Below are 24,330 nucleotides of genomic sequence, written 5' to 3'. Positions count from 1 at the left end.
CTGCAGTCCTGTTTGAAATCTAAGCAGCCCCTCATGAACCTCTGTTGCAGTCACATGTCTGCACTGCACATGTCTGTCTGCCCTGTTCTTGTGAGGTTGTAGGATATTGAAACTGACAAGAATCCTGTTCTGGTGATTTCAGAGAATAGGAATTTTGTCAGTTTCACCATCATGCCTACTGCAATTAATTTTGCTGAGTGGGATGCTGAGAACCATAGGGCCCTGTGCTAGTCCGGCTTGCTGGTTCTAATAACTTATTTTCCATGATGAAAATATGGGCATCCTAAAGCAACCTTTTAAAGAGGGTAGGAGTTTAGGCTTTAAAATGTTAACTTCAGCTATGCATGTGTCCTCTAAAACTATCAAACTAAACCAGGGCTGCTTATAGATGGAGCACTTAAGGCAACCCCTTAAAGCCCTGTCTGCACCTGAATCTTTTGCTGTTGCAACTGCCTGTTGTTCCTGGAAGCTGCCTTGCGTTCATGTACAAAGCTGCTTCCTGTGGTGAGTAGACATTCCTACCCCCTCTGCCATTGCTCCAAACCAATGCGGTGCAATTAGAGTTCCCCTCTCCTAGGACTAAGTCGCTGGGTTAATCAGACACATAGTTGGCAGGGGTTAAAGATTACACAGGAAATTACTTCCACTGGATGGGACTCAAGAGACCTTAGTTTTAATACCAGCTCTGCCACTGGCCTGCTGGTGACCCTGGGCAAGTCACTTCCCCTTTCTGTGTCTCAGTTGCCCCATCTGTAAAACAGGAATAATGATACTGACGGGTAGGAGTGAAGTGGAGGGGCCCAGTGGAACATCCTTACTCTGACCCTGGCCCAGGCCCATTGCAGGAGCCCAGAGTGATCTTGAGCCAGGGGGGCACTTAGGACAATAAATGAAATGGAGCTTGTAGAAATGATTGAATAAATAAAGGAAAAGAAACTCCTTTCCCTTGAGTTACCAACCCACCACTCCTCATAGCAGCACGTCAGCCAAGCAGGCAACAGAGCCCTAGCACCTGACTGCCTGGAGACTGAGGACCTGGGCAGGCTAGTGCCAGTCTATAATGCAGGCTAACACAGTGGCTTTGTACCTTTCCAGTGGCCATACTAGGTTTGAATGCTCCTGGCACTGAGGTAACAGACCTGCTCCTGGTTCAGTCCTGGTAAATGATCCATTCAGTATCAGTGCTGCATAAACAAGTAGGGGGAACAAATAAATGTGCAGAAGTGTAAATAGCCACTATAGACACCGCCGCTGCTCTAGAGAGAGGCACTGGGAATTTGGGGGTGATCAGCACACCCAGTATTGAATGTGAACTAAAGCAGCATCCCCCATGCACAGGCAATACAGCAGCTGCCCCACGGCACGTGGAGAGGGGGCTGTGGCTGTGAGCTTGGTTCAAAATAGGCTTCTGGAAAGCCTGAAAGAATTCTGGACTGAGCTGCATCTAGCCTCAAGTTTCCAGAGGGATGGATGCTTTACCCGTGTGGATCATCATCTGGGAAGCACCGATCTAACCAAAAGGTAACGATAAACCACCCTACAGTGCAGTGAGTGTGAGGGGAAGTGAGCGGGTGATGCAATGACTGGTGGGCAGTCTGGTCTTAATGTCATTGTAATGATTCCCCTCCCAAGGCTCTTGGGAAGCTGTATGGCATGAAAGCCACCTCCAATTTCACTGGCATGAACAAATGCAGCTGATGCCTAGGAAAAGAGAGGGAGAAAAATCGTGGTCATGTCAACTTTTTTGGACTGTGATCAAAGGTGTTTAAAAGCTAGGGGGGAAGAGTAGAGCTGGCGCCAAGGAAAGCAAATTCCACCCGCAGCTACCTCCTACCTTAAGCTGTGTCTGTGAAGTCCCTCAAGGGCAAGTGGTGTCATTACCGACCAAGAGGAGGCAGTGGTCTGAAGTCGACGGGTTTGATTCTCCTGTCATTTACCTGGGGTAGCTCCAGAATCTTCAGCCGTTGCTCTCTTGATCGGACTCCTGGTCCCTCACATGAAAACACTGTTGTTCTAGTCTGCAGATACTAGCTGGCTGTAGGACTGAGTAGGTGGGTGGCCAAACCAGAGGATAAAGGATGTATTACTCCCACCAACTAAGGGAGATTTTCTTTAACGTGTCATTTTTGGAGCTCGAGAAGTAGGATGCTGGGCCTGGCCTGGTTGGGGGTTGTGGCGTTTATCCAGTAATTGGCTTGAGGCTGCACAGTGTTTGTTCGTTACAAGGGCAGCAGTGAGGAAGCGAGGGCAGGACATGCATGCCCTTCTGCTTGTTGAGACACACACAAGGCTGTGGTGTAGTGCACAGAAGTGTGGGGTTGGAATAGCTCTGGTTATGAAGATCCAGCGGCGTGTGCCTCCTGCCTGATGTAGGAGGGCACCTGAGCCAGAAGTACGCTGGCATGTAGTGACCTTCCCCCCACCATGGGACTACCACTCTCCCTCTGACCACGAAGCTGCACTCCCTCCTCGTGCTGGGAGCAGGACCTAGGAGCCCTGGGTTGATTTGAACTACAAGGTGGATAGAAACCTGGCTAGATCATCGAGCTCAACGAGTAGTGATCAATGGTTCCATGTCTAGTTGGCAACCAGCATCAAGTGGAGTGCCCCAAGGGTCAGTCCTGGGGCCGGTTTTGTTCAATATCTTCATTAATGATCTGGAGGATGGTGTGGACTGCACCCTCACAAGTTTGCAGATGACACTAAACTGGGAGGAGTGGTAGATACGCTGGAGGGTAGGGATAGGATGCAGAGGGACCTAGACAAATTAGAGGATTGAGCCAAAAGATATTGGATGAGGTTCAACGAGGACAAGTGCAGAGTCCTGCATTTAGGACGGAAGAATCCCATGCACTGCTACAGACTAGGGACCGAACGGCTAGGCAGCAGTTCTGCAGAAAAGGACGTAGGGGTTACAGTGGACGAGAAGCTGGATATGAGTCGTCAGTATGCCCTTGTTGCCAAGAAGGCTAACGGCATTTTGGGCTGTATAAGTAGGGACATTACCAGCAAATTGAGGGTACATGATCATTCCCCTTTATTCAACATTGGTGAAGCCTCAGCTGGAGTATGGTGTCCAGTTTTGGACCCCACACTACAAGAAGGATGTAGGAAAATTAGAAAGAGTCCAGCGGAGGGCAACAAAAATGATCAGGGGCCTGGAACACGTGACTTATGAGGAGAGGCTGAGGGAACTGCGATTGTTTAGTCTGCAGAAGAGAAGACTGAGGGGAGATTTGATAGCTGCTTTCAACTACCTGAAAGGGGGTTCCAAAGAGGATGGATCTAGACTGTTCTCAGTGGTACCAGATGATAGAACAAGGAGTCATGGTCTCAAGTTGCAATGGGGGAGGTTTAGGTTGGATATTAGGAAAAACTTTTTCACTAGGAGGGTGGTGAAGCACTGGAATGCGTTACCTAGGGAAGTGGTGGAATCTCCATCCTTAGAGGTTTTTAAGGCCCGGCTTGACAAAGCCCTGGCTGGGATGATTTAGTTGGGGATTGGTCCTGCTTTGAGCAGGGGGTTGGACTAGATGACCTCCTGAGGTCTCTTCCAACCCTGTGATTCTGTGATGATTTGTGACTTTTGAAGGGGCGGGTTGGCTTGGCTATGCTGCATGCTGATGTGATGGCAGCTCTAGCCTCGGGGGCCATATGGCAAGACGCTGTGAGGACAAGACCCCCAGCAGCCAGCACGCTAACTTAAAAGGGGGGTTGCTACAGCTCCTGCCACTCCTAACATGGCTATCTCAGGCTACCCACTCTTCTGCCGCACCAGCCATGGCTGCCTCTCTACCTCGCCCTCCCTGGCTGCAGATCTCGCGAGAAGGGCGAGCGAGTGCTTCTCGCGAGATTGCGGCGAGGCCCGGGGAGGAAGGCGGGGCGGGCGAAGATGGAGCCGGGCGGTGTCGGTGGCTGCGGGGGGCCGGGGCCGGGGCCGGGGCCGCTGATTGTGAACAACAAGCAGCGGGGCGGGCTGCTGCCGGCGGGGAAGGGCCGCGAGTTCAACCGCAACCAGCGCAAGGACTCCGAGGTGAGCGCGCGGCCCTGCTCCCTCCTCGGTCCGCCGGGCGGGGGGGTTCGGTTCGGTTCCAGCTCCGAATGACGCTGCCCCCCCCCCCCCCCCCGGTCGCTGTGGGCGGGGCGGGGCGGTTGGGTACCGCAGACCCCTCCCCCTTCTGGGTATAAGTAGGTCTGACCCACCCCCGTGGGGGTCTCGGTATCGGGCCAGCCCCCTTCCCCTGGCATTGGTAGTGGGTGTCCGGGGCCAGCGCCAGCCTGGATCCTGTCGGGGAGGGAGTCGGTACCTGCCTAGAGCCCCGCCTCTCAGTGGGCCTGGCTATAGACATACAGACCAAGCGCCCATCGGTGCGGTGTCTGGGCGCCAGGCCTGCGGCTGGCTGGCGGGTGTATAAGAGGGGCAGGGTGTTCAGTGTTGGCCCGCACCTTGGAGCCGCTGCTATGTTTGTGTCAGGGGGAGGGGACATCCAGAGCGGTCCCAGACCCAGATTTCGGGGGACTGACATCCCTGTGTCAGGGGGAAGCGATGCCAGACTCAAAAGGTGATATGGTCCATACGTGGGAGATTGAGCCCCAGTCAGAGTGACTTCTTAAAGCAGTGGTTCTCAACTCCCCGGCTGCTTGCAGCCCAACCAGCGCACAGCTGTGCCCCATGGGACATGCTCAGGGCCATACAGGTAGTATATATATGGTGTGGATGCGGCCCACATAACACAGAGAGAGCTGTGTAGGCAGCCCACAATGATAAATAGGTTCAGACCCACTGCCTTAAAATGGGTAAATGAATGTTGCTGTTTCATTTGATCCCAGTCCCAAAGGTGAATCTGAAGAAGTTTTTTTTTTTTTACCCACAAAAGCTTATGTCCAAAGAAATCTGTTAGCCTTTAAGGTGCCTCTGGACTCCTCATTGTTTTTCCAAAGGTGACTGTGCATCCTATCCTCTGCTAGCGATTGGCACAAGATTCATGTAAAGCTTAGCCAAGGGAACATATTGATGACTTACATTTGTTTCTTTTAAAGCTACTGCATCTTGCAGCAGTCTTGATCTCTTTCCAGCCTCAGTAATATTGCCTCTATTCTCTGTATTTATTTATTTATTTACTTGGTTAGTTTTGTATTCTGTTAGTACCTAAAGACAAGGATGAGGATTTGGACTGTGGTAGCATCCCAGACTGGTTCACATTTATTCTAAATTGATAAAATCTGAGAGCTCCCTGGTCCAGACTAGTCTGCTCCAATTTTAGGATTAAATAAGCATGTGGATATATAAAATTTTACATAGTGCCTTTCACTTCAAAGGATCCCAGAGTGCTTTATAGGCTGTATACAAACTGGTCACTCACCACTGAAATGCAATTCAATGGAACATGATTTTTCAACAGCACAGAGCAACATTACACAATCGGGTAGGAATAAGAAGTGTTGAATATTACACCCATTCAAAATACAGAAGGCACTTTAGTAGGTTACCGTGATACTGTTGATGTGCTGGTAAATTTCATATCTGTTAGACTGAAAACACTGTACCGAACTTGCAACAGGATGAATTTTGAAAGTTATGGAGACTGAATTTTTTTTTACTGAATAGTGACTGATTAAAACTGTTTTTCTTCTGCCATCAGGGCTATTCTGAATCCCCGGACTTGGAGTTTGAATATGCAGACACAGATAGATGGTCTGCAGAGCTGTCGGGTAAGGAAATTAAACCTAATGTTTAAATTAACTTGTTTTTTGCTCACTGGTCCGTAAAAGAACACGATCGACTCAAAAATAATATATTTTTCATATGATTGTTTTTAGCTTAATAACACATTAGTTAATTAAAGCTAATAGGATTTTAACAATCATTATTTTTGCCATATACCCTGCTTTTCTTTTTTGCATTTCCCACCTTGGACAACCAGGCTAGTCAGTTTCACTTGACTTGCTTGTCAGTTTCAGCTTTCAGTTCTCATACTAGTGGATGTAGTGTTTGGATCCCAAATACTTTAGAAACTTACATCCAGATAAACTTTTTCCACTGGAAATAATATTTTAAATACCAAAAATAATTTCTATTGAATTTCACTTATGTAAAACATTGTTCTGAGATCTTTTATGTTTTGAGCGTTTGAGTATACATAAGCCCTGTCGTTTTCAGTTTAAACCAATTTTTACTGAAAAAATTTCCAGGTTTTACAAAAAGTATTATTCATTTTTTTCTGATTTTCACCCTACTTTCGTATCATTCAAATATATAAATAATAACTTGTTTTATTAGGAAAATACAATACATTGGGTGAGATTTATGTATTATGATAATACATTAGTCTGTGTGTGTATATGCAAAGCTGCCTGTTGAAGTAAGACTATGTGTTAGTCTAGAAGATACACACAATAACAAACAGGCAGGCATACACAAAATAAGTGCGTGCCTATCTGAACGTACTAGTGAATCTCACGCCCCCCACTTGCACATTTCAAGCTGTTAGCAGATAGTGGTTTAAAGATTTGGCATGCTAAAATAGGAAGAAAACAAAAATCCGTATCAGAATAAGTTTCAGAACACAAGGAAGTATTAGAAAGTTTAAAAAAAACCAAACAGGAGAAAAGGATGAAGTTGAGTGTATGCGCTGCAAATGGTGTGGCCCAATTATTAAATGTAAATATTTATAGGGCAATAGTTCTAAGTTTACAACAGTAAACCGTTTATTCAAATGAAAAGTTTTATTTGAGGATTAGAGATATGTTGTTTTCTTAAACTCAGATGTGGCATTGTGTTTTGAGTTCTGTTTTAGTTTCTGCAGCAAACCACATTGATGAACGAAATTCAAAGCATTACAGGTCTGTCTCATCTTACGCGGGGGTTCCGTTCTGCGGTTAGCACGTAAAGCAAAAACTGCGTATAGTCAAAATTACATTGAGTTCAATGGTGGGCGGAATCGCCTGCACTACAGGTACAGTATTAAAATTGTTATTTTTCTCTTTTTTTTTGTTTTTGCCGACCGCGTAAAGCTGAAATCGCGCATGTTAAATGCGCATAAGATGCGACAGACCTGTAATCGACTGAATAATTTTTTCCCTGTCTTTCTGTCCGCCAAAATAAATCCCAATATTTACCCAGAAAAATTACTAACATTTTTTTGCACCGATTTTTCACCTGTTTTGGTTGCTGTGATAATAAACACTGATAAATTGTCTGGAAAAAATAAATAAAATAAAAACTGAAAACAAAGGACCCTAAGTGTAGAAAACTTCAGTGATGAGAAATCTTTTAAAAAAAAATTAATATAATTAGTATGAATAGAAAAAACCCATAGCAACAATTTCCAGGTAACAAGTCAAACCATGCCAATTCTAATGCTCACAGAGTCCGATAAACATTAAGTGTGATATGACTGAAGTGAAGTTCGTGCTCCTTAGTTTCACAGCTGAGAACTGGTTAGTTTTTGGGAGGTGTTTTCTGGTTGGATGCAGAAATGAAATTGACAGTGATGCTCTCTTGGCAGAACTATACAGCTACACAGAGGGTCCGGAGTTCCAGCTGAATCGAAAATGCTTTGAGGAGGATTTTAGGGTCCACGGTAAGAGAACTGACTTCTCCCTCCAACATCGTACTGTGGAGATGATGTCACCTGTAGAACATAGACAATAGGAGACAGAAGTATTGATGTGCTGCTATCTCTGTGTCAGAAGGAAGGAACCAGCCACGTACATTGATTCCTTGTTTACATTAGCTAGTGTTTGCTGACAAATGTTGTCAGTGTTCACAGGACACCTTCTAATATGCCTCACCTGTGAACTGGAGGGGAAGAGTAGGTTCGTGTCTGTGGCCTAATCAGCACTTAGGCTATCAAAATGTGCTAGGTGGTTAATTGGTGCTGACTGTGGCTGTGCTGTAAGATGTGGAAGTCTGTCCATTAAGAACAACCATCTCATTTTATGAAGGTTGTTGTCTGTACTGACTTCTGATCACCGCTGATGTGGATTCAAACAGATGAGTCTGATTAATTCTGTCCTGTACTAGAAGGCTTTAGACCAGGGGCGGGCAAACTTTTTGGCCTGAGGGCCACATTGGGTTTCTGAAATTGTATGGAGGGCCGGTTTGGGAAGGCTGTGCCCCCCCCCCAAACAGCCAGGCGTGGCCCGGCCCCCACCCCCTATCCAGCCCCCCCCTGCTTCTCGCCCCCTGACGGCCCCCCAGGACTCCTGCCCCATCCAACCCCCCCGTTCCCTGATGGGACCCCTGCCCAATCCACCCTTCCCTGTGCCCTGACCGCCCTCAGAACCCCTGTCTGTCCCCCGCCGCCCAATCCAACCCCTCCACTCATTCCTGACTGCCCCCCTGGGACCCCTACCCCATCCAACCACCTTCTTCCTGTCCCTGGAACCCTTGCCCCACCTGTCTCCCACTGCCCCATCTAAACCCCCCCCCCAACTGCTCCCCCGGGACCCCTGCCCCCATTCCACCCCCTTGTTCCCTGCCCTCTTGACTGCCCCACCCCCTATCCACATCCCTGCCACCTGACCACCACCCCAAACTCCCCTGCCCTCTATCCAACCCCCCCTGCTCCCTGCCCCCTTACTGCGCTGCCTGGAGCACCAGTGGCTGGCGGCGCTACAGCTGCACCGCCCAGAGCTGAGGCTGCGGGGGAGGGTGAACAGCGGGGGAGGGGCCGGGGGCCAGCCTCCCGGGCCAGGAGTTCAGGGGCTGGGCCGGATGTGGCCCGCGGGCCGTAGTTTGCCCACCTCTGCTTTAGAGTTCCCTCTTCCTGGCCCCTTGATGATCAGACATACCTATGCTTTGTCCCATGGCTGTGATGAGTGCCCTGTCCAAATTGACAGTCTGGCTCTCTATTTTTGCTGAATGCTCTGAATTGTCCTCTCTTCATTTTACATCCGATGAGAGAATTGCAGCTGTAACTGCTTCATAGTTTCATGGCTTTTGGAGAGGGGGAGAAATATACACCCCCGTCCAGCTGTGGGGAGCAACCTCGCACAAAACTAGCTGTGTTTGGCTTTTCAGTGCTGGATAAAAAATGGACCGAGCTGGACAACAGCCAGCATCGTACCCATGCCATGCGGCTCCTCGATGGGCTGGAGGTCACTGCCAGGGAGAAGAGGCTCAAGGTGGCCCGAGCCATCCTCTACGTCGCACAAGGTATGTTGCAGTGTCGGCAGAAGAATTGGTCCTGTTCTGAAATCCCTGTTAACTTTTCTGTGTAGAATCTTTATTAAAGGGGCACCCAGGTTAGAAATCATCTGTTTAACACCAGCTTCCCTCCCCATGTCCCTGGTCACACCTGCAGCCGTTAGATCGGAATTAACTTGTTACGATTGCTGCCTCTTACCTATTGTGCATTCAATGAGTCATTTTCACCTTTATTTCTAGTTGGGTTCCTGTTTAGGGGCTCGATTCTGAAGCATAAGGGGTAGCCCAGGAGGGTCTGGGGCAAAGGTTGATTTAAGCTGCGGAGCTGCGTCCTCCAAAAGCGCCTCGAATAATAATAATAATTAGTATGTTGTTTAAAATGCCTTTGCAATACCCATGTTCTTCCTGCACTGAGGGCTGCTGTGGCCCCAGTCAAATTAAGAGCAGCTTGTGCTTTGTCTGCCAGTGGAATGCTCCATAGGCCAGAATGGCCTGTGGGGCTGAGCACTGTCCCCACTCCCTCTCCTACCCCCAGGCCTGTCCCCTATGCTGTGGGCAGCATGGGGCCACGCACCTGAGCCTTACAGAGCTGCCACGGCGAGGGGAATTCTCCCTCTGGCGGTTGTGTCCATTTTACACTCCCTATATCAGATCAGCGTGTATGGGCCGGGGATGGGGCCAAAATCTGGCCCCAGGTTCTCCTGCACTAGCTCAATGTGGCAAAGTTTGGGTTGCAAATGCTTCAGGGGAAATCTTTAAATCCAAATGCATAATTTTAACTGAAAAATATTTCTCTTAAATACTTTTGTCCAACTTCTAACCAAGTAGATGGGGCAGCGGAATGGGAGTTGGGTGATCTGGATTCTTTGCCCAGCTCAGACACTAATTTCTTTTTTTTCCCTGAGACCTGGAGCAAGTTTCTTCCCCTCTCCGTGCCTGTCTTCCTGTCTGTCATCCGTGGATCAGATTCACAGGGGCTCTCTGAGGCTTGCTTGAATGTCTGTGAAGTGCACTGAGATTCTTGACGGAAAGGTGGTCCAATAATAACGTTATTACAGGCACCTTCGGAGAGTGCGGTTCCGAGGCTGAAGTTCAAGCCTGGATGCGATATAACATTTTCTTGCTACTGGAAGTTGGTACCTTCAACGCTTTGGTGGAGCTTCTGAACATGGAGATTGAGTGAGTATCATGGGGCTGGGGATATGAAAAGCTGTGCCCGAAGAGTTTTGATAACTTGTGCGTGAACTGCTCCACCTGGATCTTTTTCCAGTTTGTGAAAGATGCTCACTTCCCAGCAGCTCTCTGCTCCCAATCCAGTTTCCGTCAGAGTCAGCGGGAAGGCTCCTGTTGACTTCAGTGGGGGTCGGATTGAGCTCTGCCTCCAAGGACCAGGGGCAATGTAGGCAGCAGTAAGTTTTGCAAGTTTCAGAGTGCTTCACGCGTGTCCTGGAGATACTGCCTCCAGGTCAGTCCAGTCAATCCTTGGTAAAAAGCAACAGAGGGTCCTTCTGTTGCTTTTTACAGATTCAGACTAACACGGCTACCCTTCTGATACTCAATCCTTGGTGTGTCTATTCAGACTGCCAACTGTGGTGGTCGATTTTGGCTACTAGGAGCTGAAGCCCTCCCCCACCCCGCCTCCAACCAGTGGTCAGTTGGTGGCAGCTGGGCTGGATTTGTACTGGAGATCTCACCTGTGTGCTCTCCAGAACACTTTTATTCTGCAAGGGGAAGAGGAGCAGGGAGGTAACGAATGGTCAGACACCCATTCTAGCGAGAATGGTTCTTCCCGGGGGTTAGTCCATTTAGCCAGTGAGCATGTTAGACGTGGCGCATCCTTAGGTCTGCCCTGAGCGTAGACTGCTAGTGCATTGTTGATGGGCGCCTGGGGGGAGAATCCACTAAGGATGAAGCCCTTTCACGTCGGCAGCGGGCTCCAGAGCAGAGACCTTTGCACTTGAGGGAGGGGTTTCCGAGGGCAGGCCTGGGAGCTAGGAATTCCTGAATGCCAATCCTGGCTCTGACACTGACTCCCTTTGAGGCCTAGGGCAAATCACTGCATTGCTGTGTCTGTTTTCCCATCTGAGAAATGGGGCTAAGTTGTGGGGGTGCAGGGGGAGGTTTAGTGAGACGTTTAAGAAGCGCTGCTGAAGCAAGTACCGAATGTGATTTAGTTTCCCCTAGGAGAGAGTCGTACCCTTTCTCTGCGCCTCTGATCAACTGGGACTAATTTCCTCAGACATGAGGGACTCTGCGCTTGCTCCCTGTGTCGCAGGATTGATTTGGAGGCTTCCAGTGTTTGGCATCAGTAGAGTCTAGTCGTGTCAGATCCCAGCGGCAGCGATCAGCTCTCCTTTGTGGTTTAATTGGTTGTTTACGGTGGTGTTAAACCATCCAAGCTGCGTTTTCCCATAGAGAGAGGTGGGCAACCTGATCTGAGGGTCTGAGTCTCTTTCCTCCCACAGTAACAGTGCCGCCTGCAGCAGTGCGGTGAGGAAGCCCGCCATCTCCCTGGCCGACAGCACGGATTTGAGGTGAGTAAATGATGGGGAGAGGCTGCTGAATGTTAGGCTTCAGGGTCTAAGCTGAAGGCCTGGGGGTTCAGAAAGGAGCTTTGGCAGGTGCGTTATGGGATTTGTTTCCTTCCTTTGAGAGGCAGTTCAGTCCAGCAGAGAGGGCTAGGAGTCAGGAGAACGGGCGCCATTTCCAGAGTGTTGACTCACTGTGGTCTCTTTGTGTCTCATTTACCCCACCTATAAAATGGGTCTAATGGCACCCGCCTTTCTTAAAGTGTGTTGAGCTCCAGGCTCGAAAGGCACTGTAGACGTGCTCAGCTCATTAGCATCTCTGCAGGATCAAGTACAGCCCGCTGCTGGAGGCTGGATACTGGACTGATGGACGAGTAGGGCTTGCCATGCAGGGTCAGACTGTCTCCTAATCCATGTACACAGTGAGTTACTTCTACTGGGTCAAAAGACGGGGGGCAAAGGGGTGAGGAGTGGAGCACACTCTCTCAGCCTTTTCAGGTTGGTGACCCCTTATCTGAAGTTAGAAATTTTCACTACCCTCTTTTATTTATTAAGAGTAAAAAGTGTATCAATGATGCTGATGCAGAGCCTAGATAATTGGTTAGTTTGTGTGTTACCAGAGAGGGAATCCTTGACCTGCTCTCTGCCTGTGGTACACAATAGTTTCGTCTTCTGAGGGCTGTAACGCTTTGGTCTAATTCTGGTTGTTGGCTTGGTGCGGGGCTGACTGGGGGATGTTCTGTGGCCTGTAATATACAGTTGGTCAGACTGATCATCTAGGGGACCCTTCTGGCCGTAAACTCTATGACCTTGAAGGACCCTGGGTGGGGAGGGGAAGAGGGTTCAAAATCTCGTGATTCCTCCCCACCCCCGGAGGCCATGACCTGCCAGTTGGGTAACACTCCTCCAGAGGGTTTCTTACCCCCAACTCCAATATCTAGCTCTAGTCCCCTTGAGTCTGATCTGTTCCTCGTGCGGGATATGGACAAATGGGAGCAGAACATGACTGCCTTTCTAAGTGTTGCTGGAGCCAGCAGGTCATAGGCGCCTCTGAGACCTGCTCCCCTCTCGGTCATCCATTGGTCCTGTCTGACTCTCTGCGGTTTGCAGGGTGTTGCTGAACGTCATGTACCTGATCGTAGAGACGGTCCGGCAGGAGGCTGAGGGAGACAAGGTTGAGTGGAAGACGATGAGGCAGACTTTCCGAGCAGAGCTAGGTAGGAGCCTCCCCTGGGATGTCCCGGGTGTGTAATGGTGGGGTGGGTAGGTTACAGCAGTGTTCTCTGCAAGGTGATGAGCCAGGGCCTGGAATCTCTGTAGTGGTTCGAATCTGGCCCGTTTGGTAGTGACCAGCAGTCCTCCGCTTACAGCAGTTCAGTGGCCTGTGTGAAGGGAATTACTGGGTCCCATTCCAATTCCCAGGCGACATGGGCCCACTCTGCAGAATCCATTCCCAACGCTCTTCTTGTCTGTCTTGGCAAATCAGCCAAAGCCTGAATGGGCCATGGAGACAGGATTCTTTTGCTGTTAGTGGAGGATTCCTCTGGGGCAGGGTTAAGCTACACCAGAGGGGGCAGAGCCAAGGAAGCCAGCATTCCCATTGCTTGTGTTGTATCTCTGCTGTGGAGTCTGGTCTTTGGGGCCATCCTTGCCCAGCATCAGAGTTATTTGTAAGCAAATACGGTAGATTCTGGACTTCAGAAGGGAGGAGAGGATGAGGGCGGGGGTGAGCAGGTAGGGGATGGGATGGTGAAGTTAGGAACATGCAGAAGCTCTGCCCTGAGAGGGAGGTGGTGATGGGAGGGTGGGCGACTCCTCAGGCGAGCATGGCTGTTATCGGTGTGTTTGCTTCCAGGGGCCCCGCTGTATAACAACGAGCCATTTTCCGTTATGCTCTTCGGAATGGTGACCAAATTCTGCAGCGGCCACGCCCCACACTTCCCTATGAAGAAGGTGCTGCTGCTGCTCTGGAAAACTGTGCTGGTAAGAATCCCCGGGTGTGAGCAGGGGAGTTGGAACAAGTTTTCTACAGCCATCATCCAAGTAATTCTTTCTTTGGCATCTAATCTGGAGCCGACTTGGCTGGAAGCAAGTGATAGGGGCACCGGCTGTCTTGTCCTCTGCTGAACTCGGTACATCCGCCCTGAGATGCAGCTGAGTAATTGTGAACAGGGGATCATCGTGGAGTGGGTGTGTTTCCAGTGGGCTCCTGCAGGGATCGGTTCTGGCCCTTCGCTGTTTCACACTTTTAGCCACGACCTGGAAGGAAACAGAAAATCATCACTGATAAAGTTTGCAAGTGACACAAAAATTGGGGGAGTGGTCAAGAATGAAGAGAACAGGTCACCTGATTCCGAGCGATCGAGATCACTTGGTCAGCTGGGCGTAAGCAAACAGTATGCATTTGAATACAGCTAAATGTAAATGTATTCCTCTAGAAACAAAGAACGTAGACAGGATGGGGGATTCTGTCTCGGGAAGCAGCGACCCTGAGAAAGACTGGTGGTTGTGAGGGACAATGAGCTAAACATGAGAACTGGTGCAATGCGATGGCCCAAAGGGCATAAACAGGAATCTCCAGTGGGAGCAGAGAGGTTATTTGACCTCTCTTTGTGATCTCTGGGATCTGGGTATTTGACACTGGTGCGACCGCTGCTGAAATACTGTGTCCAGTTCTGGTGCCCACAATTCAGTCAAGATGTGGATAAATTGCTGAAGGTGCAGAGAAGAACCACAAGAATTATGAAAGGATTAGAAAACCTGCCTTCTAGCGATAGACTCAAGGACCTCAATCTATTTAGCTTAACAAAGAGAAGGTTAATTAGTGACTTTGACCGTCCATAAGAACCTGGGGAACAAATATTTAATAATGGGGTCTTTGATCTACCAGAGAAAGGTCTAATAGGATCCAATGGCTGGAAATTGAAGCTAGACGAATTCAGACTGTAAATAAGGCATACATTTTTAACAGTGAGAGTAATTAACCATTGGAACAAGTGTGTGACAGCTCTGCTCACGGTCAGGGTCATGGCCCTGTACCATCCTGGCAATGAGGAACAGTTTGATAACTGGCTAGACACAAACAGTATGTGAGATCACCAGGGTGTCAGTCTGTAATGTAGACACTCCCCAGTGCAGGTTGTGGCTTGGAGCAGGTGAAATTCCACAATCCATTTACAGGGAGCTATTGACAGGGTCGATTTTCTATTAAAATTCCCCCTCCCTGTGTTGCTAAACACATTGCCAGCTGTCAAAGCTGAAAGCACCTTCCGTGTATGAATAACAAGGGTTATGCTGACTTCCTGGAGCCTTTAACTCCCAGCTGCCCTTGTACTGAATACTGCTGGGTTCCTGTAGCAGATCCTCCATTCCTTCAGAGGAAGTAGAATGGTAGGACCCTGGGGCAGTATCCCATTGCGCTTTTCACAGTCCGAGCGCTCCATAGAGATCCTCTCACTCCGTGGTGAGACCTGTCACCAGTGTTATGCCCACGTTACAGATGGGAGGCCTGAGGTGCCAAGAGTTTTGGATGCTCAGGGTCATAGAGAGGAGATGGTGTGAGCAGTGGGATTAGAGCTTCTGATGACCAGCTCTGTGCTCCCATCTCTAGACCATACCCCTCTTTCCTGAATGACATCTTGACTAAAGGAAAGTGCGCCCTTCACTTCGCTAGATCTGTGATGTCCTGTAGCTAGAACCCCAGCGGTGCCTTTCTGTCCATTGGCTTTTCAGCTGTCTTCAGACTGAGCAGTCCAGCATCTGACATAGATAAACCCTAAATAACAGACCCCATACGTAAGGTTTATGGGCAGAACTCTTTGTCTCGGGGATCTGTTCACGTGGACTTTCTGTCAGGTGGTGTGGGGTGGTTGGAGCTCTGCCGAGTGAGTGAACCCCGTACGCTGTGCGTCCGGCAGGTGCTTGTACATGCGGTCGCCTCAGTCACAATTCTGGGTGTGTGGGGGGGGTCTGTTGCAGTGCACTCTGGGAGGCTTTGAGGAGCTCCAAGCCATGAAGGCCGAGAAACGGGAGATACTGGGCCTCCCGCCACTTCCAGAGGACAGCATCAAAGTGATCCGCAACATGAGGGCTGCGTCCCCGCCGGCGTCGGCCTCCGACCTGATCGAACAGCAGCAGAAACGGGGCCGGCGGGAACACAAGGTGAGGCCGAGTCTGGGCGAGGTCAGGGGGGTCGCGGAGGGAACGTCAACTTGCCCTCAAGGGGACAGTGAAATTAACAAGGGTAACACAGGGCAGCCAACTTCTTGCCCTAGGCATGCTGGGGAGTCAAGTGTGATCTTGGGGTGACTTGCGCCCCAGAGATAGTCTCCCCGTGTCAATCTGACGTTCACCTCCTCCCCACTCAGCCGCCTTCTCCCTTGGTTCCAGGCTCTGATTAAGCAAGACAACCTTGATGCCTTCAATGAGCGGGACCCTTACAAAGCTGATGACTCCCGTGAGGAAGAGGAGGAGAATGACGATGACAACAGCCTCGAGGGGGAGACGTTCCCCCTGGAACGAGATGAGGTGATGCCTCCACCCATCCAGCACCCTCCCACCGACCGACTCACCTGCCCAAAGGGGCTGCCCTGGGCTCCCAAGGTCAGGTGAGTTGTCTCCTCAGGACCACTAGGAATGACCTCATGCCAGGCCCTTGGCAGCGTTCTGCCATCGGCTTGTCTAATGAATGCTGAGTGGTGATGGTTAAAGTGTGAGACAGGTTTCTGCTCCCCCGATGGAGACCAGTATCCTTCAGGATAAAGACAGGACCCTCTAGGAACTGTCCAGCAGTGGGGCTGTCGAGATCAACTACCCCATTGTTATGAGCCTCCAGGGTGGTGGCATTGTCTTGGAGCAATGATGGGTTATCGTGTTCCACACTGGAGCTCACCTAGAGGGTGGGGACCCTCCTGGGGTGGGACTTTGGAGTGGAGGCGGGAGCTCTGCTCTCTCTGAATCTCACTTGATCCAGGAGAGCTCTGTTGGGCTGATTCGTTCTTCCTGGTTGTAATTACGCGGGCACTCTCCAGCACGGCAGTGGTGGAAGGTGTGGGCCTGACTGCATGGTAAGTGATCTCCTCCTTCCTGCAGAGAGAAGGACATCGAGATGTTCCTGGAATCCAGCCGCAGCAAGTTCATCGGTTATACGCTGGGGAGGTGAGTTAAAGCAGAGCTCTGGGGCCTGGCCAGAGCCAGTTTGTGGGTCATGCCATTTCAGCCTCACATTCTGACGTGCTGGCAAGGCTACAGCAGATGGGCAAACTCCCGCCTGGCTCAGTGGCTGCTCTCTGCCCTGTAGGAGAAATGGATCCTCTCTTTTCTGACCAGGAGGAGGGAGCGTTTTCAGCCTCTGTGTCAGTCTGGCTTTTTCCTCTCTCTAGTGACACGAACACGGTGGTGGGGCTGCCCAGACCCATCCACGAGAGCATCCGAACCCTGAAACTGGTGAGTGCCACCCTCACGGGCTCCCCTCGACACTGCCTGTATGTGCGGATGCCTCTAACCCCTCCCACCAGTTGAGGGCCGACTCTCCACCCTGTCCAGGTGCCAGGCCTCCAGCCTGCCCTCTCTCCTGTTCTCGCAGGGCTGCCCTCTTCTCCCCTGCAAAGTTCCCTTGTCTACCCTGGGTCTCCCGAACCAGGTCAGCCCTTTCCCGTGGTGTGACGACCATCCAGACTCCGGGCCACTCTCTGAGTGGTCGTCAATGGAGGGTTACCAGAAAGGTCCATTCGCTTTCCTGTTGGAATTAATCCCTTGTGAGCAGGTAGCAAACTACATAACGGTCAGGTGGACAGAACGTGTAATGGTCATAAAATGTTACAGGCACCTGCCTTCACAAGCCCGTCTGTGGCTTCCACACTGGGTGGGCTGCAGCTGGTGGGGTGTGCGCCGTCAGCGAAGGGACTGGGGGAATCTCCCTGTGCCGCTGGCCGGTGGCATTAACCTCCCCTACTCTGTCTCTGCGCAGCACAAGTACACGTCGATCGCGGAGGTTCAGGTTCAGATGGAAGAGGAGTACCTGCGTTCCCCGCTCTCCGGGGTGAGTGCCACAGGGGTGCGCCCCTCTCTGGGGAGTCCACACATTGCAGGGAGGCAGATCCGTAAAGTAACTCTTTGGGGAGTGTGAGGAGGAGGCTGTGGGGCCTGCAGAACTGCTGATTGGGGTTTCTTTGGGTAGGTGTCTGTCCTCGGGGACCCTGCTAATCCTGTATCCCCTGAGGAGGTGACTGCATGCAGGAGCCTGTCACTGTGTGCATTCAGTTAGCCAGAGAGGTTTGCTCAAGGGTAACCTGCGGGGGGAGGTTCCTCCCCCCTCATGAGCTCTTATCCCTATGTGGCAGCCTGCTGTGTGACTGCTAGGCTGTCCTTTGGGGGATGGGAGGGCTGTGCCCGTGTCCTGGGAGGCCACATTGTGCTTGTGTCTGGTTCTGCAGAGCCAGGCAGGCCCCTGCACCCCAATCCAAATCGGCCACCTTGCGAGGGCTGGAGACGTTCTCAGGGCGCGGTTCTCTCATCTTTGTACTAGGGGGAAGAGGAAGTGGAGCAAGTTCCTACGGAAACCCTGTACCAGGGCCTCCTTCCCAGCCTGCCCCAGTACATGGTGAGTTGTGGCCACACTACAGATCCTAGGCCGAGCCCCGTCCCTTCCCACTCCACCGCCTTGACCAGTACAGCTGGATTCTCCTCTCCAAACTTACATTGGAGTGGGCCTGATCCCATGATCTTAGCCCCTTTCCACTGGTATGTGCCAAGTCATACTGGATCACTCCTTTCCCTGTCCGTTGGCGTGTGCTTGATTGTTCCCTCTGCTGCTTCAGACCCATCTCCGGACAAGTGCCAGATTGCCCCTGCTTGTGAGTATGTCCCCAGTCACATGACTTCTGCCCACCCTTGCCCTTTGGTATGTGCTCCCTCTTTGCAAATTGACACGCACCTCGTGGCATCCTCTCGCCTTTCCCCACCGCGTACCGAATTGAGGGCCATTAAGAACCTCGGCGTCAGCGCCCACAGCTCTGTTCTCTGCCCTCGGAGGCCCTTCCCAGCCTCACCCAGCTCTCGGATGCACTCCACAGATTGCCTTGTTGAAGATCCTGCTGGCCGCAGCCCCCACCTCCAAAGCCAAGACGGATTCCATTAACATCCTCGCTGACGTCTTGCCGGAGGAGATGCCGTGAGTGCCCTTCTCTGGTGGCCTGGAGAAGCCCACGGCGGGGTGAATGGGGGGGTGAGAGAACAGGGGTGACTAGGTCTCTGGTAGGTAGAAGGCCTCTCCTGGCTTTGCATGGCAGCGCTTTAAGGCCTGGCTGGTTGTGCTGGAGCTGGGGAGTCTTCGCCAGCATCCAGACTGCGGCAGGAGACTCAGTTTCCTGTGCTGGGAGCAAGTCTGAACTCTGAGCTAGGAAATGGCCTGAAGCTAGACTCCCTAGATTCTGTCAGGTCTCTCGCGCTAAGCAGGGTTAGGCCTGACCCTTGCTTGGAGGGGAGATCTTTGGCTCACACCCAAGATTGCGCAGGTAGCGGTGCTGGTGACTGTAGCAGGCGCCTTCCCTCTGAGTCAGGACTTGCAGTGCTGGGGGAATTGTGCTAGCAGAGGTGTTCTCTTTCTGCTGAGATGTCGAGCTTGGTACAGATTCCAGGGCGTGTTAGCCCAGTGTCCTGGCCTAATTCCAACTGGTGTGCCAATCTAAATTGTGGTTTCAATCCGATACGGGATTGGCCTTCCCTGAACATTCCCATGTTCTGTTAGCCGCTGCTGCCGTCCGCCCCAGAGATGGCCGCGTTTCAGCGGTGGGATGGAGTGGCTACAAACTAGGCATAGGGATCAGTTGGTTGACTGGCCACCTTGGGATCTTTGGGGTGAAATGTATCCTGGAAACCTTATTCGTTAATTAAAGGTAGCATGAGCGTATGGAGTTGCAGGAAAGGCCTTCAGGGGACCACGGGATGATGGCTGTGGAGAGGGAGAGAAGGGGCAAGAGGCGGTGGGCTGTACTCCCTTGGTAGGATTGTGGTCTGGCTGTCTCTGGCCATCCCCTCTTCTGGGGACTGGTTACCCCCTCCCTGAGACGGGGGGCTGAGATTGGGGCTTTGTCCTCCAGGACCACGGTGCTGCAGAGCATGAAGCTGGGCGTGGACGTGAACCGGCACAAAGAGATCATCGTCAAGGCCATTTCTGCCGTGCTGCTGCTGCTGCTCAAGCACTTCAAGTTGAATCACGTTTATCAGGTAAACCTGGATGGGGACCCCCGGGTGGGGGATCCCCCCCCCCCCTGCACACAGATGCAGCTCACTAGGGGAACATGGAGCACCAGGTGGCGCTCAGGTCTGCTTGCTTATCTGCCTCCCTTATCTTTGCTCTTAGTTTGAGTACATGGCCCAGCACCTGGTGTTTGCCAACTGCATCCCGCTCATCCTGAAATTCTTCAATCAGAACATCATGTCTTACATCACTGCCAAGAACAGGTAACAGGGTGCCCAGGGCTTGCTGTACCACCAGGCCCTTCGCTGACCCTGCATCTGCTATGGAGTGGGATTGCTGCACAGTGGGGTGCCCCTACCATCACTAACCCTGCAGCAAGCTACCCAAGTGGGTTGTGGGGTACCTGATGGGGTCCCTCACCATCACTGACCATGCCATGGGGTATCTGGTGGGGGGGCCCCGTCACTGGCCCAGTGTGAGGTACTGAGTGGGTTGTGGGGTGCCTTGAGGGCCCCCAACACTGCACCCACAGTGGGGTACCCAGCACCTGCTCCCCCTCCCCAAGTGCTGCTCCTGCCATGGGGCCCATAGGAAGGGAGCTGTTCTCGAATCTCTCCCATCAGACTCCCTTCCACGCTACTGAATCCCCAGCAACGTACCCTCTCGGTTGTGGCCCAGGCACCAGGACCCGTTCTCAGTAAATGGACGTTGTCAGCTATCCCCAGCATGGGATCCTTCAGGAAGCTGCCCCGGGGGGTGCAGGGGACTCCATAGAGATCTCCCCACGCAAGGCTGGGGCTATGCATCGGCAAGCAGGAGAGGCTGAGGCCCTCTCTTCTCCTTCCAGCATCTCGGTCTTGGATTACCCTTACTGCGTGGTGCACGAGCTCCCGGAGCTGACGGCAGAGAGTCTGGTGAGCTCAGCCCCCCGCAGTGCCCTGCATGCTGCCCCCCTCCTGCCTGTCATGTCCTTTCCCTGCTGGGGCCAGAGCACAGAGGGGCTGTAGGGGAAATGAGGCGAGCTCTCTGCAGCACCCGGAGGCCTGGCATGTGGGAGCAAGCCTGTAAGCACCCAGGGCAGGCTGCTGCTGCTCAGAGGGCTGGGGCAGTGCTGGGCTCCATGCCTTGCTGTGACAGCCCAGGCTTTCCGGAGATGATCAGCTCCCTGCACATGTGACTGGGATCCAGGTAGTGCTAGGGGAGGGCTGGGTGGGAAGGGACTTCTGGCCTTCAGGTTGGTCCTGTATAGCATGAGCCTCCTCCCACAGGCAGCCCTGCCCATCCCTGCGTGACACACCCCCAAGCCGGCTGCTCACCCTCCCACCCGGCTTTCATCTCTCTGCAGGAAGCCGGAGATAACAACCAGTTTTGCTGGCGGAACCTGTTCTCCTGTATAAACCTCCTGAGGATACTGAACAAGCTGACAAAGTGGAAACACTCCAGGACCATGGTGAGTAGGAGCCCATTGGATATCGGGACCACAAGGTGCAGAGACCTGTGTGGGTGGGGGGCTGCGTAAGGCTCTATATGGCCTTAAAAACCTCCGCGTGTGGAGTGTGGGCTGAGTCTTCGATCCAGCCCATGTCCTGATGCCAGGGAGGGGTATGGATGGGCTCGGTGTACATGTGCCTGGCACAGCGTTACGCACTGCGTGTGCCCCGTGGCGCGGTGTGACCAGTGTGCCTCCTAGATGCTGGTGGTGTTCAAGTCGGCTCCCATCCTGAAACGAGCCCTGAAGGTGAAGCAAGCCATGATGCAGCTCTATGTCCTGAAGCTGCTCAAGGTGCAGACCAAGTACCTGGGGCGGCAGTGGAGGAAAAGCAACATGAAGACCATGTCCGCTATCTACCAGAAAGTGCGGCACCGGCTCAACGATGACTGGGCCTATGGAAATGGTACCACCCCCACCCTCTGCCCATGGCCTCTTACGTGCCTGATTCATCAGGGTTGGGTTGAGCCCCAAGGGAGTGCTTATCCCAGGGGGCATCTGCTCACTTTGCCCAATAGCAGGTCAGGCTGGCACCTGGCCAGGAGCCCAAAGGGCGTCGCTAATTGGCATAAAACGTAACAGGTCTTTAACATACCAGATGGAGGCGAAGCATTGCATGCTGGGACCTGTAGTCTCCAGGAGGCTGTCCCTCCATATTACAGATGAGGGCAGCTGCTTGGACAAAGATGGAGCATTGCATGCTGGGAGAGAATGGCATGGGCGGGTGAAGATGGAGCACTGTTGGCTTCATCTCCACCCTAAAGATGAGGGCAGCAGCATTCGACCTAGCAACTGTGGTTGAGCTGCTCCCGTTTATACCCATCAGCTATCAGGAACTGGCAGCTGTAGGAACTCGCTCCCCAGGGCAGCTGTACCAACCTCCCATTATGGGGAGGTGGCATCCCAACTGCTATATGGGAGCAGCTTAATGGTACAGTTAGCCCAGTATCCTGTCTCTTGGCAAAAGCCATAAAGCACCTAACTGCCCAGTGCCCTCCTTGACTCCCACTGGTGATGGCTCAAGCCCTGAAGCCTTGGCATTAGGAGTCCTGATCGTGGGATTCCTAATCAAAGGGACTTTTCCTCTTTTGACACTCGTGGGCAGGGGCAGCTGCCTGTTCAAGGAGGGAGAGGGTAGGCAAGGTATGACCAGGAGACCACCTTCCCCAGGCTATATAGGCCTAATGTCCTCCCCCTTCTGCCCTAGATCTGGATGCGCGCCCCTGGGACTTCCAGGCGGAGGAGTGCGCCCTGCGAGCCAGCATCGAGCGCTTCAACTCCCGGCGCTATGACCGGGCGCACAGCAACCCTGACTTCCTGCCCGTGGATAACTGTTTACAGAGCGTGCTGGGCCAGAGGGTGGAGCTGCCAGAGGATTTCCAGATGAACTACGATCTATGGCTAGAAAGGGAAGTCTTCTCCAGACCTATCTCCTGGGAAGAACTGCTGCAATAATGCCTGTGTGACATTAGGGGGCCCTGCAGAGACTTGGAGCTGGGGCTAACGTGCCGAAGGGACGATGCCGGGAATGGTCGAGTTCCTCTTCCTCATCCACTGAAGGCATGTTCCAGGTGTGGCCTATGCTGCCTGGAACAGCTGTTCCTCCCTCCTTCTCCAGATGGCAGCCTGGCTTCATCCCATCTGCTCAAGGACACAGCAGCACCAGTCACGGGCCTTTGCGGGGACCCAACAGCCGCTGCAGTTCCTGGTGAAGCTTGTGCCGACTGGGTTCCTGGGTCGCTTGGCTTCCACGCTGTTCAGTGACGGGTCTAGGGGGAGGACAGATCTCCTCCATCATCCCCAAGACACTAGAGTCCAGTCCCATCCGAGGGAAGCATGTTCCTTGGCCCCACTGCTTGGCTCAGACAGGGCTCTATGCTCTGCCTCCGTGCCGGGGGTTGGATGTGGCTGCCGGTTCTGGTCCCAAACCAGTCACTCCTGCCCACTCGGTGTGGTGCTCTGTCCCCCTCTAGTGGTGGTTGAGCCTCCTACAGCTTTGGCCAACTCATCTGGGGTCTCCACTCAGGTTGCAGAGGCTCCTGCTTTTAAAACCGGAAGTCCCGGGTTCAATCCCCACGGAGGATGACTCACCCAGGGCATGGCATCACTCTAGCCACCTGCCTTTTCCTACCTCCTTCCCTGGCCAGAGGCGGGGAGAGCAGCCTCGGGTAAGGCAGAGGTGTGGGGGGCATAGAGAGGGGCTCGGGAAGAGGGTGTGGGGAGCAACAGGCTCGGTGCTGCCACCTAGTGTGTGCAGGAAGGTGGAGTGGTGGTAGCAGCAGCCTGTGCTCTCACCAATGCCAGGGCTGGGCATAGCCGAAAAGACCCCAAGCAAACAAGGTGGCTGATGCTAGGATGCAGGGGACATGGTGAGTGGAGAAGGGACCTTCATTTGGAGCTGGGCTGCTGTCCCGCCTCACCCCGCTTGGTGGCGCAGGGGAGCTGTACATATCTATAAATAGCCCTGTAACCATTCCTCCTGCATAACTCCAAATGCCAGGTTTTTAATGTCTTTGTGACTCTTTGCATTAAACAATCTGTCGCGCTTGGACTTGGCTTGAGCTAGGTGTGGGGCTCCTCCATCCTGCAGAGCAGCTGCTCCCTGCCGATATCCAGCAGGCCCCTACAGCTTCCCATCCACCTTCTCCAATTGGGCCTTTTCTGCTCTTGAGGCCACCCCAGTCTCCCCTTCTTCCATCAGGTCTTGAGCCCAAGGCTCTGTGGGCCAGCCTGTCTCAGTAGCTGTGTCCGCAATGGGGGTCTGGCTGTTCTGGCAGCTGGACCAACCTGCTCCTTCCTAGCTTGCAGCTTAGCCCCTCTTAAACACACAACGTTTTTCTCCTTGGCCAATGACCGTGAGCCAGGCAGGGTTTCCAGTGTCCTCTGATCGCCTCTGGGTCTGCCCATACAGCCGATCCCCATGCCGGGTGCTAGCAGAGCGGGTGAGGTGGGGACAAGGGCA

The 24,330-nt window shown here is 52.4% G+C and overlaps 1 protein-coding gene across 1 annotated transcript; it reads left to right on the top strand.

Moving 5' to 3' along the window:
• Positions 1-3,884: 3,884 nt before the first annotated feature.
• Positions 3,885-23,929, top strand: STRIP1 (striatin interacting protein 1). Its single transcript, XM_034767551.1, has 21 exons — positions 3,885-4,033; positions 5,643-5,712; positions 7,509-7,583; positions 9,026-9,160; positions 10,210-10,330; positions 11,617-11,685; positions 12,790-12,896; positions 13,535-13,662; positions 15,658-15,840; positions 16,069-16,286; positions 16,771-16,836; positions 17,061-17,124; positions 17,648-17,719; positions 18,206-18,280; positions 18,753-18,850; positions 19,779-19,905; positions 20,042-20,142; positions 20,727-20,793; positions 21,225-21,329; positions 21,570-21,774; positions 22,576-23,929. The coding sequence occupies exons 1-21, from the start codon at positions 3,893-3,895 to the stop codon at positions 22,821-22,823; spliced, it is 2,475 nt and encodes an 824-aa protein (XP_034623442.1). The 5' UTR covers positions 3,885-3,892; the 3' UTR covers positions 22,824-23,929.
• The last annotated feature ends 401 nt before the right edge of the window (positions 23,930-24,330 follow it).

This window comes from Trachemys scripta, chromosome 4, assembly GCF_013100865.1.
Source record: "Trachemys scripta elegans isolate TJP31775 chromosome 4, CAS_Tse_1.0, whole genome shotgun sequence".
In the NCBI taxonomy this organism is placed as follows: Eukaryota; Metazoa; Chordata; order Testudines; family Emydidae; genus Trachemys; species Trachemys scripta.
This window is presented reverse-complemented; position numbering and strand designations above follow the sequence as displayed.

Excerpts from the sequence above, each read along its gene's own strand:
- STRIP1 (XM_034767551.1), top strand. The coding sequence starts at position 3,893 with ATGGAGCCGGGCGGTGTCGGTGGCTGCGGGGGGCCGGGGCCGGGGCCG. Across the intron at positions 4,034-5,642 it reads ACCAGCGCAAGGACTCCGAG|GGCTATTCTGAATCCCCGGA; the intron begins GTGAGCGCGCGG and ends TTCTGCCATCAG. Across the intron at positions 12,897-13,534 it reads GACTTTCCGAGCAGAGCTAG|GGGCCCCGCTGTATAACAAC; the intron begins GTAGGAGCCTCC and ends GTTTGCTTCCAG.